At 34.1% G+C, this 16148-nt stretch overlaps 1 protein-coding gene across 1 annotated transcript in view; it reads left to right on the forward strand.

Annotated features, from left to right (window-relative positions):
* Positions 1-1881: 1881 nt before the first annotated feature.
* Slc4a10 (solute carrier family 4 member 10) overlaps positions 1882-16148 on the forward strand; it is a 96244-nt gene continuing 81977 nt past the window's right edge. Inside the window, exons 1-3 of the mRNA XM_059259155.1 lie at positions 1882-2070; positions 10963-11054; positions 11973-12062. Coding sequence (XP_059115138.1) covers positions 1884-2070; positions 10963-11054; positions 11973-12062 — 369 coding nt within the window. The 5' untranslated portion in view covers positions 1882-1883. The remainder of the gene's footprint in view (positions 2071-10962; positions 11055-11972; positions 12063-16148) is intronic.

Raw genomic sequence — 16148 nt, forward strand, 5'->3', positions numbered from 1 at the left:
CTTGGCCAAATAACTCATTTCCGGTTCTGTACAAAATCTATATGAATTCCATCTCCACTGACAGTGATTGCTTCATGTCAGTCAGATGTAGAATGTTCATGCCAGGTGAAAATGAACCTTTATAAAAGAGAGTGGCAAAAGCGAATGTATTTCTTACTGGATACGAACAAGGATATTTCCTTGTTACTGCTGGCAGCACCTTATGCCCATAAAGGAAACAAGATTGTGTCTCAAGTGCATGCCTATAGGAAGAGGAAGGCTACAGCATCACAGAGAAATGGAACTAAGCCAGGCTCATTGTGATTTTCCTCTTCTGCAAGCCAATCAGATGAATCAAGTTAGCCAAGGTGATTTGCACTTTCTGTTATTGACAAATCCAACTCTGTATCTAGCTGGAGCTGTTATAAACTATGAGTGTATTGAAGCCTTTGCAAGTTTCAGAGACCTATACCCTGATTAATGGAAATTGCAAAGAAAATCCCCTATTGGGAAATACCTTACTGATTGTCCTCAAATTTTTAATCAGTGCCTGAAGGGCCTTGATTATTTTCCTGACTGTGACATATAATACATATATTGTTATTCCTACTTTTCAAGTAATAATACTGTGCTTATTCAACTTTGTGAGGTCACACAGCTAGAATGTTGTAGAGAGTTCCAAGTCCCTCACCACTGTCTATTTTCATTTAATACAAAAAGAAAGCTCAGTTTTATAAGGGGAAAGTTTGTTAATATTAAAGCCTGCAGTGTACTGAATACGGCAGCAGGAGACAGTTCATTGGCATCTGCTTTACATAAGCTGTACTTCTAAAAACCATTAGAGTTAATAGTTGATGTTCTGAAAGCAGACTAGTTTTACTAAGGCCCAGTGAGGTGATATTATATTACTAAGGAACTACAAATGCCATAAAATAAATATCTATTTATTTTAGTGGCATTCTTGATACTATGCATAGAAAATATCAGTGTGCTCAATTCAGTCTTCTGAACTTCTATGGTTTACAGTTATAGTTCTCTGTTATCTAACATGTTCTAAGGGTACTACTGGAGAAAGAGGTGGCTTTGGAACAAATGACAGGCTTGTTTGCTCTCTAAATACTGGGCTAGATGCTGGAGAGCCTTCCTGTGGTTCCTAACCTCACTTAGAGGAATCAAGGAAATGATTCGGTACTAGAAAGTCATAGAAAAACCACATTAAAATATGTGTAAAACCAAGTGCGTGGCGACCGTACACCTGTATGTGAGTTCTTGGGTGGCTGAAAAATATGTAGTATAAGTTTGAAGCTAGCCTGGATTGCAAAGAGGGACTCAGTTTAGTTAGTGTGATTTTCATTTTCTGTTATTGAAAGTTGAAAACCCAACTTTGTAACTACAGTTCATACTGTTATAAACTTTGAGTGTTTTGGAGCCTTCACAAATTTCAAAAGGAGACATATACCCTACTTAATGGAAATTGTGTGTGTGTGTGTGTGTGTGTGTGTGTGTGTGTGTGTGTGTGATGTGAGAGAGAGAGAGACAGAGACAGATACAGAGACAGAGAGACTATAATATAATCATTTTTCACTCACAGACATATCAATTAGTTTGAGATTACCCTCACTATAATCCTACCCATCAGTATGAATGATGAATAAAATAACAAAAATAATGTTCTTTAATACAATTTAGTATATTTGAAAGAAATAAATATTTTTTAAAAATGAGTGGTTTATAATAAAAATTCATGTTTCCATGTAGCAATCCTATAAAAGATGAAATTTTATTCAAAACATCATACATTGAAGTTGTCAAAGGAATTCCTTCCTAATTTATTATGGGTAACATTCAAGGTGTCCACTTTAAACAGAAAAGCTGTGCTCCTTATCTTCCTCCTGTCTTCAGATATGGTCCTTGACCAGCAGGTCAGCTCAGGTCAACTGAATGAAGATGTACGCCACAGAGTCCATGAAGCACTGATGAAACAGCATCATCACCAGAACCAGAAAAAACTCACCAACAGGATTCCCATTGTCCGGTCTTTTGCTGATATTGGCAAGAAACAATCAGAACCGAATTCCATGGATAAAAATGGTAAGTACTCTTTTATCTCTTCTATAGGACCACGACGTGTTAAATTGTTTCTAAATATTTAAAACCTCTTATTGAAATTCATATTGTTTTAGTAGAATTGTCTCTCTCTGTGTGTGTGTGTGTGTGTGTCTGTCTGTCTGTCTCTGTGTGTGTGTGTGTGTGTATGTGTATTATATATTGCTCTTATTTTTGCCATCAAAATGTGGAAGTTTTAACAAAGAACTTATTTGTAAAAAGGCTCCTGAATGAGTAAAATAAACCATACCTAATATTAACTTACAGATCTAAACAGCAAGCATGAATGGGATGTAGCTGTCACCTTGACCCAAGTCTAAGCCCCTTCCCATAGCTGAGAAGAGTAATGCAATGGTTTATATTGTAGTGGCCTTCTAATTAAAACAGTAATGATCACTATGTATTGTTTGAAAAAGGAGCTTTCTCTATCTAGGCCATAGTCAATAGATTCCATAACTGATAATAAAGAGATCCAGCAGTGCCTGATGTGCCTCCACCTATCTGAAGCCTATTTTCTGCTCTTGAGTGCATTGCTGTTTTCATTGCAGCATCTGAATGTGCAAGCAGCCTCCTCGCCATCTTCACACAACATCATACTTGAGCACTATTATTTTCCAGTAACCTTATATTTTTTGTTTTCTTCTCAAATCCATTTAGTCTCTCGTCATTTACATTAAGAAATTGCTTCAAAATTTCTTATGATAGTTTCATAAATGATATGAAGTTACTATCATGAAGATAATATGAATTTGTTGCTCTTCTATCAGCTGTAATTGCTTTTCAGTTCCAAAAGACAAAAAAAAAATAATGATAAGGATGTAGCTCAGTCAGTAGAGTGCTTGTCTTGTGTTCACACAGTTTTATCTGCAGCATTGAGCAAACTGGACATGGTGGTACATACCTCTAATCCCAGATTTTAGGCAGAGGCTGGAGAATCTGAAGTTCAAGGTCAGCCTTAAGTACATAATGTTCATAGTCAACTAGCATATGAGCTATTGATTTGAAAGCCAAGTAAACAATGAAAATATTTTCAAATTTCTTATTAGGAAAACTGACTTAGGCAAATTGACTACAGTATATGGATTGACAGCACAAAATATTTGCATTACTTTTTTCCATTTTTCAAAAGTTTCAGAAATATTTTACAAATACATGAAGATGAGTTTTCTTTAGACTTTGTATTGTGCAGGAGTTTTCATACTACTGAATCAAATGTACACAAACAAAACAAATACTTAATGAACAGGTCAGTTTTGTTTCAGAGTATCTTCAGGTCATTAAGTACATTGTCTCAAGATAGTGTTAAATAACAATGACATATATTTCTAATTGAAAAGTTGCTTTTAAAGTATTTGTTTCTGGTTTAGGTGCTGTGAGGGAAGTGTATATTTCACTGAAAATCTCTATACAGTTCTCCCTTTTTAAAAATTTTTTATTAATTTTTTTTTATTCATTTAACATACCAATCACAGCTATCCCTCTCTTCCCTCCTCCTGCCCCCCATCCCTCAAGTCTCCTTTTTCTTATACTGGGAAGTTTTTTTTTTTTTTTTTAACTCTGGTTACTATTCTACTGCCCTTTGGTGTTTTATGTTTTTGTCTGTTGGTACTTCACATTTCTATATTGATTCCATGTCTTTATGAGACTATATTTTCTTCTACTTATTACACACTATAAAGCCAACAAAAGGCAGTTGAAATTTTTGTTTTTTTAATTTCTAGTAAATTGAAGACAGAAATGAAATATAGAAGTTGCCCTTGACTGCATATAAAGCATTGATATTACATAGAAGCATGTATATTGATGTATATGTAAAGTTCATTAAAAGTGTTACGAGCATGCTATGATATGTATCAACTTATATTAGAAGACTCTACTATTTTGAGGATGTAGAACTCACATTGAGACAAAAACTATATTTAAATTAATTTATATTCTAAATTATCATTTCATTTAAAACATAATACATATTAATGTGAAATTGAAGATTTTATAGTCTGAGATATAAATGTAGTGCTTTTTTTTAAAATGGAAGCTCAGGGACAGTTTTATTAGAGTTTAAGAGAAACCCCCCTGGGCAGATAAGCTGTAAACTCTGGCAGTGACCCAGAGGAGGAAGATGGGGGAGAGGGGGGAACCATGCATTGAAGCTACTGTTGCTGTTACAATGCTAGTACTTATTTGATTGGACAATGTTAATAATTTTGATACATGATGTTAGTAATTTTGACGAGATTTAAGTTACTAGCTTCTAAAAACCTTATTAAAATATTCCATGTTTTAATTTTCCAAGAATATGGAGATCTTTTGGACAAATAAACTTTACATTACTTTTATTGGAAATCAGATAATAGCATATAGACAAAAATGTGTTTATTCAAAGAGGTAATGATTTTACATGCTGCAATTTCTATAATTTTAGTTTTTGCGAGGACAATATTTAAATTTGAAATTTTTATTATACTTTAGGGGAAAAGAAAGAAGGTGTGAGATTTACTGAACTGACCATTTATTGTCATATCTAGACTATCCGCACTGTTGGTGTTTTAACTCCTGTTCAGTGGAAGGAGAGAGGACAGAATTACAGCTGTGAATCACACGTCTACATGTAGATACATGTATATACAAGGTTTACGGAAAGAACTTTTGTCTCATTTGTGAAATGTCTTAGTTTTTCTAAAAAAGAGGACCTGAGTAATTCTGTTGCCGTCTGTACAGTCAACCTTTATATGAACACATACAAATCTTTCCAGGGCATGTGTTAGGGTAATAGGAACTTGGAAGCACGTATAATAAGATTCATATATCCAATTAAGTATTGTTGTGCAGCATCCTGTCAGCAGCGGTTTCTAAGCCTAGGCTTCTAACACCTCCTCATGACTCTGTTTTGCTTCCTCACACACTTTACATAATTATGTGTGTTGAGAAATCTGAAAATATGTATAGACTTCACCAATTTAGAAATAAGTCTCCTACCCACAAGTGAATGAACGTGCGAAAGACCTTTATTATTAAGGATATCCATCTACTCCTGAACCCTGTACACTCACGAACTTGAGATAAACAAAGAAATTGGAATTCATAGCGTAAATATAGAATTGCTGTTTCAAAACATAGATTAGAGTCTTAATTTTTTATGATGTGATAGTAAAAAGATTCAATGGAGCTTTAATGTCCATAAGAGTAAATGTAATATTCTTTTTCTAAAAGAAAATCTCTTCAGCAAAATGTTTTGCTTTGAAAGATTGACTTTTCCTTTTTTAAGACTATAAAATTAAAATTAATAGAGTTTTTTTAAAAAAATACTTGACAACAGAACATGTTTTTATTAAAAGAAGAAAGGTAAAAATAAATTTTCTATCCTTGTATAATGTGTTTCTGTTTTAGGGTAAAAAAAATTAAAATGCCCTAAAATTGAAGTGACATTTACCTAAAGAAACCTGAAAAATAATTAGAATAGGTTTCTGTTTCCTTAATTGAATTGCTCCTTGGGTATGTTAGCTTCCTGGTTTTCTCAAGGGTTAAACATCCAGACACTGCATTTCAAATGTAGGTCTTCCATGTTTCATATATTACATCAACAAAATAGCATATTTTCTTTCTCTTCTCTTTCCCAGTACATGTTTTCTGTTTGTAATTCTTGGTTAGTAAGTTATGATAATTTGTCAATCTCACCTACAAATACACTGATATATATGTATATACTACATATATATATATATATGTAAATATTTTTGGTATTCTGCACATTCTCCTCAGGGTTAAGATGCAAGATGCTATGGATTCACCATGCATTTTTAATGCCACCATGCTGTGTTTAACTTTCACTTTTCATTAAGCATCAAAACTGTGAGAATTAAAATGACTGATTCTGATGTTTCAATAAAAAGTGACAGTTACATTTGGCAAAACAATGGTAAAAATAATAGAAAATAGCATCTACTTTGACATTAGAACCCTGTAAAATGTACTGAAATGAAAACTATCAATACTATTCAAGCCATTTCTTGAATCTAGCAATATTTTTTCAAACACAAATGTGGCTTGTGTTAGGTGATCAATAAATCAAAATATATTAAAGCTTGTATTGTCATTTAGGTCATGCATTCACTTTCACACGGTGAAATTTATATTGCAATTTGATTGTAAAATGATGTTAATTTCCTGACCACATGATTTGATAATTCCGGGGCTCGCAGCTTCTGCAGTATAGGTTACTTTTATTGCCCCATCCATTACTATTAATTTCTAGCTCTTCTTCTTTTGCTTCCACACCTTCTCCCTCTCCTAGTTAGAACACTTTCCAGTTGCAGTTTTTATTTAGAATCAGAAAGGATTCCAAGACTTCTGCTAGTTTCCTCTAATTTACTGTTCAAAGTCTTCAGTGGAGGACACATCCTGAGAAGGATGGGGTATGTTTTGAGTATCTGGTCCCGGGTAGATTGAGCCCTTAAAGCAGTAAACACATATGTATTGTTAATGATACTTCTTTGTGGGTTTTTAACTTGCTTACTACCTTAAAATCACTTTTATTATAATGCTGTACTTTTATTTCCCGATGCATGTTGTCTTTATATGTTTAGAAATTCATTCTTTTTAAAATATTATGTTATCATGAATAAGATAGCATGTAATATTTATTCTTCATAATGATCTGCACTGAAGGAGAAAGCTAGAATATTACTTTTTATTATTGCTGGAGAGAAAGCACATTAAGAAATTCTCATATATGAAAAATGTAAATAAAAATGTTAAAAGAAAATTAAAATTACATTATTTATTGACACAATTAATGTGTCTGTTTAAAGGCTGTATTATCATTGGGCTATGGAAAATTGGTTCTACATTCTAAGAACAAATATACTTCTATTTAAGGTTTTAATTTCTTATTTGAAACTAATTATTTTCAGACATACCAGTTTTCAACAATTTTAACTGCATGCATACTCTTTCTGTTTGTGAAACGTAGTCACCTAATCATAATTTTCTAAATATTTATCTCTCCTTCTCCATGTTTTCTATTTCCATAAATAAATGTATTGTTGCACATGTATGTAACTTTGTCATTCATCTCTATATTTCTTCATTTTGCTCTGTCTTGTGTCTGTCTCTAACAGGCTCATCTCATCTCTGTACCTCCCTCATCTCCTACCTTTTGGGTACTCTAAATGCGTTGAAGGTTCTGAGGTAGTGTAAACCAGTGTGGACTCTAGGCTAATAGTACTGCACATCCATGTCTTCATCCCAGTTTCCTTCCACGGCATAAGATTGATACTGGATTAACCAGTAGCAAATAATGATACATGTCGGTAATAAATTATCTAGTGATTTGAATTAGACCAGATGAAAATTCTAGAACTTCTGTTTTATATCACTCATGCACACAGTTTACATATAGGAGAGAACTGTATGTAAAGACTAACATATGAGTCAAAGAAAATCAAACAGGTGCTAATATAAATGCTATACACTTTAACTCATATATAATGAAATACATGAATTTTCGTTAAAATATAGAACCATATATTTAACAGATAAATAATGTAAATTAATTAAACATGAATGTTGAATTAGAGAGGATGATGTGAAATTTCTCAAATATTTACATTTAAATAGTCATAGGCATCAGTTAATATTAATGATATCAACATTTTATCAAGCTTTGAATAATTTTCATGAAATACAGAAGAATAATGAATTCATAAAAGTTTCTTCGTGGTATTTTAATGCCTTGAGATTTACATAGTATAATAGTAAAGGCAATCTAACTTTATAGTACCATTTGATTAAGGGAAGTTTTAGTCTGGACAACAATCAGTGGACAAGGTGAAGAAATTAGAAGGAAATAGGCAAAATATCTTTTTGCAAACAAAGTGTCAGAGTAACTAGGAAGTCATCCCAAGCCAGCAGTTCCTGCAAAGTGTCCAGTGCATGAGTGTTGAACTCCAGCCTTTGACTTGTTTCCCCGGGAGAGGAAAATATTCTTGGAAACTCTTTCCTATTCCATTAGAAAACAGTCACTATGCCTGAGAATTGTCATTTTGTGAATGATACTTTTCGTCATAGAAGGTAGCAATCATATTGGAGATGCCTTTCCCTAAATGTGTTTATTCATTTTCTGTGATAGTGTTTGAGTTCATGAAATGCACTTTGGAATCTAAGCCTATAATCTCCCTAAAGGTGGTGACAGTTGAATAACTTTTTAGGCAAAAAATTATAATGGACAACACAATTATGAAAGCCATTCTACTGTCTGAGGAATCTAGTGGTTCTATGGACTATTACAATGCATGCATTTTAGCTTTGTGACTATAACGAAAAGTATGAGCTTTATTTAAAAATCTTATAATTTTCCTAAATAACATAAGCCAAACTTGTTAGTTTAGATCTTAAATAATACCTACAGATTTTCAGTAGCAAAGTTGCCGAAACTGCTTTATTTGTATTATTTGATTTATTTTATGTATAGTTTTAAAAGTAACACTATGAATTTAAATGTTATTTAAACTTTGAAGGACTTTAGTGTGATAAATATATTTATGTATTATTCTAAAGTATAGAAGATACAAATACTGTGGCTTCTCTAGATCAGAGTGTGGTTGTATTTAGTATACAGTCTCTGTACTGTAGTACACATTCTCTGGACATGTCTGTACTCTGGAAATAACAAGAGCTTACTGTCAGCTAGTGTGCTTCATGCTTGACATCAGGAATTAGGTCACTACTAATATCACTTAAAATATTCAGAGAAAGTAGTTACTAATTCACTTTATGATTATCAGCTTTCTAAGGTAGTATTTTATATTTTTTAATCTTAAAACAAGAAGAGCATAGAACTGTAAATCTCCAAATATATTTATTACAATTATCACATAATAGCAACACATTACAGATCACAAATATTTACAAAATGAAATATTAGTGCCCATGTTTAAATATAGTTCATAACCTGAATATAGCTTATGAAATATTGTTCATTAAATATATGAATGAAAATAAAAACTAGATTTTTCAAATTATAAGGTCTAGCATATTTGCTGTCTGATTCAATCTCATCTAAGTTAATTTTGCATTGGGTTGACTCTTGGTATATGTTTTCTTACAGCTTTAAGCAATTAATATTTCATGTAGTTTTTGACTATATGACATAAATTTTTATAAGAAAACATATATGTTTATTTAATTTTTCTATAACTTGAGTATTACCACTCAATTTTATAGAACATTTAATCAATTTAGTTTTAGATATATCTAATGTTCTAACTCATGAAAATATGGACAAATGTTGTGAAACTGGTGATTGAAGACATCTGTTAGTAGCACAAATGCATTATGTAAAAGACTTTTTTTAAAATAACAGTTATTATTTTGAGAATGGTAAATTGAATGGCTGCTGCTGAACAATTCAGTTGTAGCTACACATTGCAGGTAGAGATGGGAGAATGGAAGCTTACCTGACTTCCTCTGACGATATACACAGCCTTGAATTATCTGTTCAAAAGTCAGAATCTTTGTCTGTGATTTGAGGCGAATTTTATTTAAAATGTCATTTATCTTTACATTCCCAACATATATTATTTTTCTGTGTTTGATGAAGCAGAGAAATATTAAATTCTAAAAGAATATTAAATCTATGACTTTCTGACAAAGTTATTTTAATCCTGAAGTTGTTATCTATTAAAGGATGGTCTCTGACTGACAGCCTTACTAGTCTAAGCAGTAAAATTATACTAGTATTTAAAATAAATAATTTTTTAAAATCATACTTGGTGATCAGGGAAAAAAATTGAAGGAAAAATTTAATGTAACTATTTAAGGGAGTCAAGAGAAGTTCAGAGATGGCGGCAACTGGGAAGGGTGAGAATAGAAGTGAATTCTGAATAAAATTGAGATTTCATCATGGAGAGAGAAAAGTTAGGCACAAAGAGTATTTCTCTTGTTTGAGATCAATGAAAGTAAAAGAGGGTTTCGAAGCCACTGAGGGGAATGGAACTGTAGTCAAAGCTTCAACATTGAGTTTTATTACTCGCTTCACAGTGAAAGTAACAAGTGAAGATGGGCCGAGGACAGGTAGGGGAAATTAAGTAAACTGAGTGAATTATCATTTAATTGCTAACTATGGGCAGATTTCAAATGATTTATGCTTGCAGAGACTCTTGCATAGTGAGTGACGGATGTTAGTGTTTTCCGGCCATGGTCACATTCCCGGCTCCGTTACCCTGATCTTTCGTACAAGAAGGGAGAGCTACAGCATAATGATATTTTCAATAAACGTTCATGGGAACCAATGCAGCTCTAGTTAGTGATCTTCTCTTGGCTAGTGGATAAACAACAGAGCTTCTGTAACTGAACAGTTACAGGCACAAATCACATGTCTCTAATAAGCTCCATCTCTAAATTTTATTGCTAAAGAACAAAGTGATTCAGATTTTTAAGTGTAATAGAACCTAAAAATATGCTGAACACTTAATGATATTCATCCTTTCTTATATTGTCAAAAATGCTTCAGTCAGAGCTTGAAATTTATGCCTTTTTAAGTATGTGCAATTAGTTTTGATGGATGTTTAGAAATCAATGAACTTTAAATTATGGTTACATTTAATTAAGTTTTGAAGGCAGCTTTTCTTCAAAGAGAATAATCATTTACAGTTTTAAATTGATTATTGGCTTAAATGTTCTTGATTGACTTCTCCCATTTCTATCTGTAACTGATAATATTTCTATTGATATAGTTCTATTTAATTGAACATTCATGCTTACATCATAAGCTTATTAAAAATTCTAGTTAGTTTAGTTAAATTGAAATTCATCTTTCACCCAGTATGCCTAGAACTATGTTAGTAATTGTTTGTGTTCTGTACTAACAATCTCTTTCAGCAGGTCAGGTTGTTTCTCCTCAGTCTGCTCCAGCCTGTGCTGAGAATAAAAATGATGTTAGCAGGGAAAACAGCACTGTTGACTTTAGCAAGGTAAGCTTTCCTTTCTTCAATCTAAGTAAGCTGCTGAATCTCTAGTAGAAACTCGTTAACTGTTGACACATGCATCCGCATGCCTTTATTTGGTTTCTTAGCCAAAGCTTGAAATTGTTATAGACAGTGTTAGAGTTCAGTCCACATGTAGAGCTTTGCTTATTTGAGAAAACAACTATGTAAGTTTTATGAATCATCTTTTGGATTCAGCCACTTATAATGTATCTCTTGAAGTAAAAAGGACAATTGGACTTCATAGGGAGCTTAATCTGTTGTTTGAAAATATTTGCTAGATTTCCCCCCTCACAATAATCGTCTTATTATGTAGAAAAGCAAGTCATTTGATATAAATCTTTACCTTACTATATAATTAAAGTCAGTGTGAGGATACCCTAGAAGGTAAAATAAAAGTTTTAATAAAAACATGCCTAAGGCTGATTATGTTAAAGGCTACTTCTAGTTGGATATTATCTAAATAAAATAATTTATTTGGATTTATACTAAGAAAACAATGAGTTAGTGCAAATGAAGGGATTTTTGGTTAATAGATTCCTGACTTTGTATATGTGCTATAGTAGCTACGACAAAGTAACAGCTGAATAGAACAGAAAAGTTTCAAATACTGGTCAAAAATAAAGATGTTGAACAATTTTATCTGAGTGGCTGATAAGGAAGTAGTACTCTGATAAAGCATTAGCAATAGGAGGAGGAAGTGGGAATGGACTTCAGCCTGAAGAAGTAATGAAGATAAAAGTTCTGAAAAGATTCATGGCAATCAGCTCCTTGGACCTGTTTTAGCATCCCTGGGACAGAGTCTTCTTGAGCCAGGCTAGTTCAGTGCATGCTTTCCCTCTGGTGCCTGGTGGAGGATTGTGGGAGCATGATGTACCAGCTGAAGTCTGTTAATTATGCGTGCAGGGACTGGGAGGCCAACAAAAGGGGCATACTAGTCCATGTGGGATGAAACAAAGGCATGAAAAAGGACCTCCACACCCGCAAGAGAGAGAGGTGAGGGCATATTTGGGCTCTATTTCTACAGTAGTTCAAAGCTCATTTCACTGTATGGAGGCATGTAATTCAAATATTAAACCAGTTTAAATGTATTCCATCTGCCACTCTAAGAATTATATTTTTAAAGCATTACATCATCATTCATCTGTAAGTTATAATAAAACTGTCACAAACTACCATAAATTTAATTTCTGCTGTTCTTAATTCAAAATAAATTCAATCTTAAAAGTGATGACATTAAAAAACTGACTATCTTTTAACAATGGAATATTTGACATTTTTCAAAAATAGTGATTTGTAAACTATGTAGATCATCACTTGAATAAATTACTTTTAAAATTAAAAATGTATACATTGAATTTTATATATTCATATTATTTTGGAGTTTTTGGTGACTTGTCTTCATGACCTTCAAAATTAATTCATCACCATTAAAGAGAAATAAAGATTGCCAATTAAAGACAGAACAGTAGTTTATCCCCTTAGAACTACATAAATGTGAAAACCAGAGTTTCTCTCTTTTAATCCTCTCCTTCATCATTGCATGTTCATTTACTGGACCATATAATGAAGTTTAAGCCAGCCATCTGCATCTATCTGTCTTTTGTCCATAGCATCGTTCATTGGAAAGAACATGCCTTTTGAATGCGATCTGTGTAGCATCTATCTATTACTGCTTTTATAAAAGCTCTCTACACCGCAGCCTTACCATTGCCTAAAATAAGTATAATGCATGTTTATTGTTTGGTTGTGGAGATTTAATGGTATTATGGTTTGTCAGAGACTGAGCATAAAGTAGCTACTCAAGGAAAAGTGGGATGGTAGTGTCAAAATAAATTCCAGACCAGATTTGATATGCTGGTCTCCACAGGACCTTTAGTACCTTCAACAATGTTTGAGATATTTTTTTTGAAGGAATCCTATAATATTCAAAATAGTTTAAGTCCTTAGTTTTACAGTAATAAAACAAAATAAGAAACATTCCTAGTTTTATAACCTGGTAGAGCAGAGAATTAGAGTTTGGAAGGCATTGTTGTGATCCATCACCTTGGAAACAATTCTTAGTGCCAGATTTTGAAGGTATGCAAGTTAAGACGTTTTTAACCTAATGATTTCAGTTTGGTGGTGGATTTATTAAAGTTCAGCTAATCTCCACATTACTGTGTCTGTTTCAATATTTTAAGTAATAATATAGATCCTAAATCTCACTCAAAAATTGAGATATTAAAAAGTACCTTTTTCGTTTTATGTAACATGAGTCTATGTTCTATCACCCTTCAATCTACACATCTTTAGCCTCTACAGCGATTAGGCCCATCAGGCTTATTCAATTAAGTAATGAATTAACATAACCTATTACATCAAATTATGACACTTTCCATTAAGCCTTCAAAAAGTAGATGTTTCAAAATAATATAAACCTCTTCATTTTCTTTTTTTAATAGTAGAAATAGCTATTTTATGTCAACAGTGATTTATTTTCATTTTTTTATTATTAAGAGATTTTCTATTCATTTTACATACCAACCACAGATTCCCCTCTCCTCCCTCCTCGAGTTCCCCAGTCCCCTTCCCCCCCAACCCACCCTCCATTCCTAACTCCTCCAAGGCAAGGTCCCTCATGGAGAGTCAATAGAGCCTGGTACATTCAGTTGAGGCAGGTCCAGGCCCCTCCTCCCTGCACCAAGACTGTGCAAAGTGTCCCACCATAGGCACTAGGCTCCCAAAAGCCGGCTCATGCACTAGGAACAGGTCCCAGTCCCAATGCCTGCGTGCCCCGTAAACAGTTCATGCTAAACAACTGTGCCACCTATCCAGAGGGCCTAGTCTAGTACCATGGGGGCTCCTCAGCTATTGGTCCACAGTTCATGCGTTTCTGCTAGTTTGGCTGGTCGTCTCTGTACATTTTCCCATTATGATCTTGATGTCCCTGCTCACAGAATCCTTCTTTTCTCTCATCAATTGGATGTCTGGAGCTCGGCCTGGCACCCAGCCATGGGTCTCTGCATCTGCTTCCATCAGTCACTGGATGAGGGCTCTATGATGACAGTTAGGGTATTCATCCATCTGATCACCCGAGTAGACCAGTTCAGGCACCCTCTCGACTGTTGCCATTAATCTAAGACGGGGTCATCCTTGTGGATTCCTGGGAACCTCCCTAGCACTGTTTCTCCCTATTCCCATGATGTCTTCTTTTATCATGGTATCTCTTTCCTTGCTCTCTCACTCTTCCCTGATCCAGCTTGTACCTCCCATTCCCCTATGTCTCATCCTCCATTCCTTGTCCTCCATTACTCCCCCTTCCCCAGTTTGCTCATGCAGATCTCATCTATTTCTCCTTTGCTGGGTGACCCATGTGTCTTTCCTAAAGTCCTCCCGGCTAGCTAGCCTCCCTGGAGCTGTGGGTTGCAGTCTGGTTATCCTTTGCTTTACATCTAGTATCCACTTATGAGTGAGTCCATACCATATTTGTCTTTCTGATCCTGGGTTACCTCACTCAGGATGATATTTTCTAGTTCCATCCATTTGCCTGCAAATTTCATGATGTCATTGTTTTTTCTCTGCTGAGTATTACTCCATTGTGTATATGTACCACATTTTCTTGACCCATTCTTCAGTTGAGGGGCATCTAGGTTGTTTCCAGGTTCTGGCTATTACAAATAATGCTTCTATGAACATAGTTGAGCATGTGTCCTTGTGGTATGGTTGAGAATTCCTTGGGTATATGCCCAACAGTGGTATAGCTGGGTCTTGAGGCAGATTGATTTCTAATTTTCTGAGAAACCACCATACTGCTTTCCAAAGTGGCTGTACAAGTTTGCACTCCCACCAACAGTGGAGGAGTGTTCCCCTTGCTCCACATCCTTTCCAACATAAGCTGTCTTTAGTGTTTTTGATCTTAGCCATTCTGACAGGTAAAAGATGGTATCTCAGAGTCGTTTTGATTTGCATTTCCCTGATGATGTTGAGCATTTCTTTAAATGTCTTTTGGCCATTTGAGATTCTTCTCTTAAGAATTCTCTGTTTAGCTCCATAGGCCATTTTTTAAATTGGACTGTCAGGTGTTTAGATGTCTAGTTTCTTGAGTTCTTTATGTATTTTGGAGATAAGCCCTCTGTCAGATGTGGGTTTGGTGAAGATCTTTTTCAATTCTGTAGACTGTCGTTTGGCTAGAAGAAGGAGAAGAATACCAACAGAGATTCTTTTATTTCAAGTGGTCCTAAAGAAATGTTCCATAATTCCCCACCTAGAAAGAACTTCTGTTTTTTGCATCTTTCTGCTGTGCATGAAGCATGTCAGGAGTAAGAAACCTTAGCTTTTCATTTAGGGAAAAAAAACTGAGTCCTAGAGAACTTAAAAATGCTACCTGCTCCTGATCACAGTGTCAGGTACCATAGCCTAGAAAGAACCTCTATTAACCGCTGTGCTTTTATTAATAGCCTTAAGACTCAAGATTTCTGCTTATATTTCCATCTCCTTTTCCTTCAGCTCTAAGTGTGTGCCTTGGCCAGCCATCTCCAGCTCCACCGTGGTCTTCTCTCTTCTCTTGTTGCCTAGAGATGAACTATTTTCATCAACAGCTTAAGTCCCAAATAACTAGACTCAGGCATCTTTCCCTTCTTGGCTTAACAGTGGGGCCCACAGAGCCTAGAAATATAGTATAAATCCAGAAGTCCCAAAATGTAGCTTGGCTCCTTCAAGGTTCTCTTCAAAGCACTAGATACTTCCAGGATTTTTCTGTGTCTGTTTCAAGTGTTTCAATCCACTAGGGGAGTGTCTTAGAAAGCTATTGTAACCTAGACTCTCAAATACTCTATAGGTAGCTATAAATTTATACAAGATTAAATTTATGGTTCTTAAATATAATCTTTCCTTTTAATAAGATATTGCTAAATGAGATTCTTTATGAATTGTGAAGTAATGTAAGTGTAAAAATATAGGACTATTCTAGGTATCATTCAATCTGAAAATATAAATATGATTAAATTATTATGAAATCTGCCACCTTCCCTAAATATTCATGTGGTACAAGAACAATATAATGATTTTAATACAATAATTGGCCCAAGACACATATAATTT

This window comes from Peromyscus eremicus, chromosome 4, assembly GCF_949786415.1.
Source record: "Peromyscus eremicus chromosome 4, PerEre_H2_v1, whole genome shotgun sequence".
Lineage (NCBI taxonomy): Eukaryota > Metazoa > Chordata > Mammalia > Rodentia > Cricetidae > Peromyscus > Peromyscus eremicus.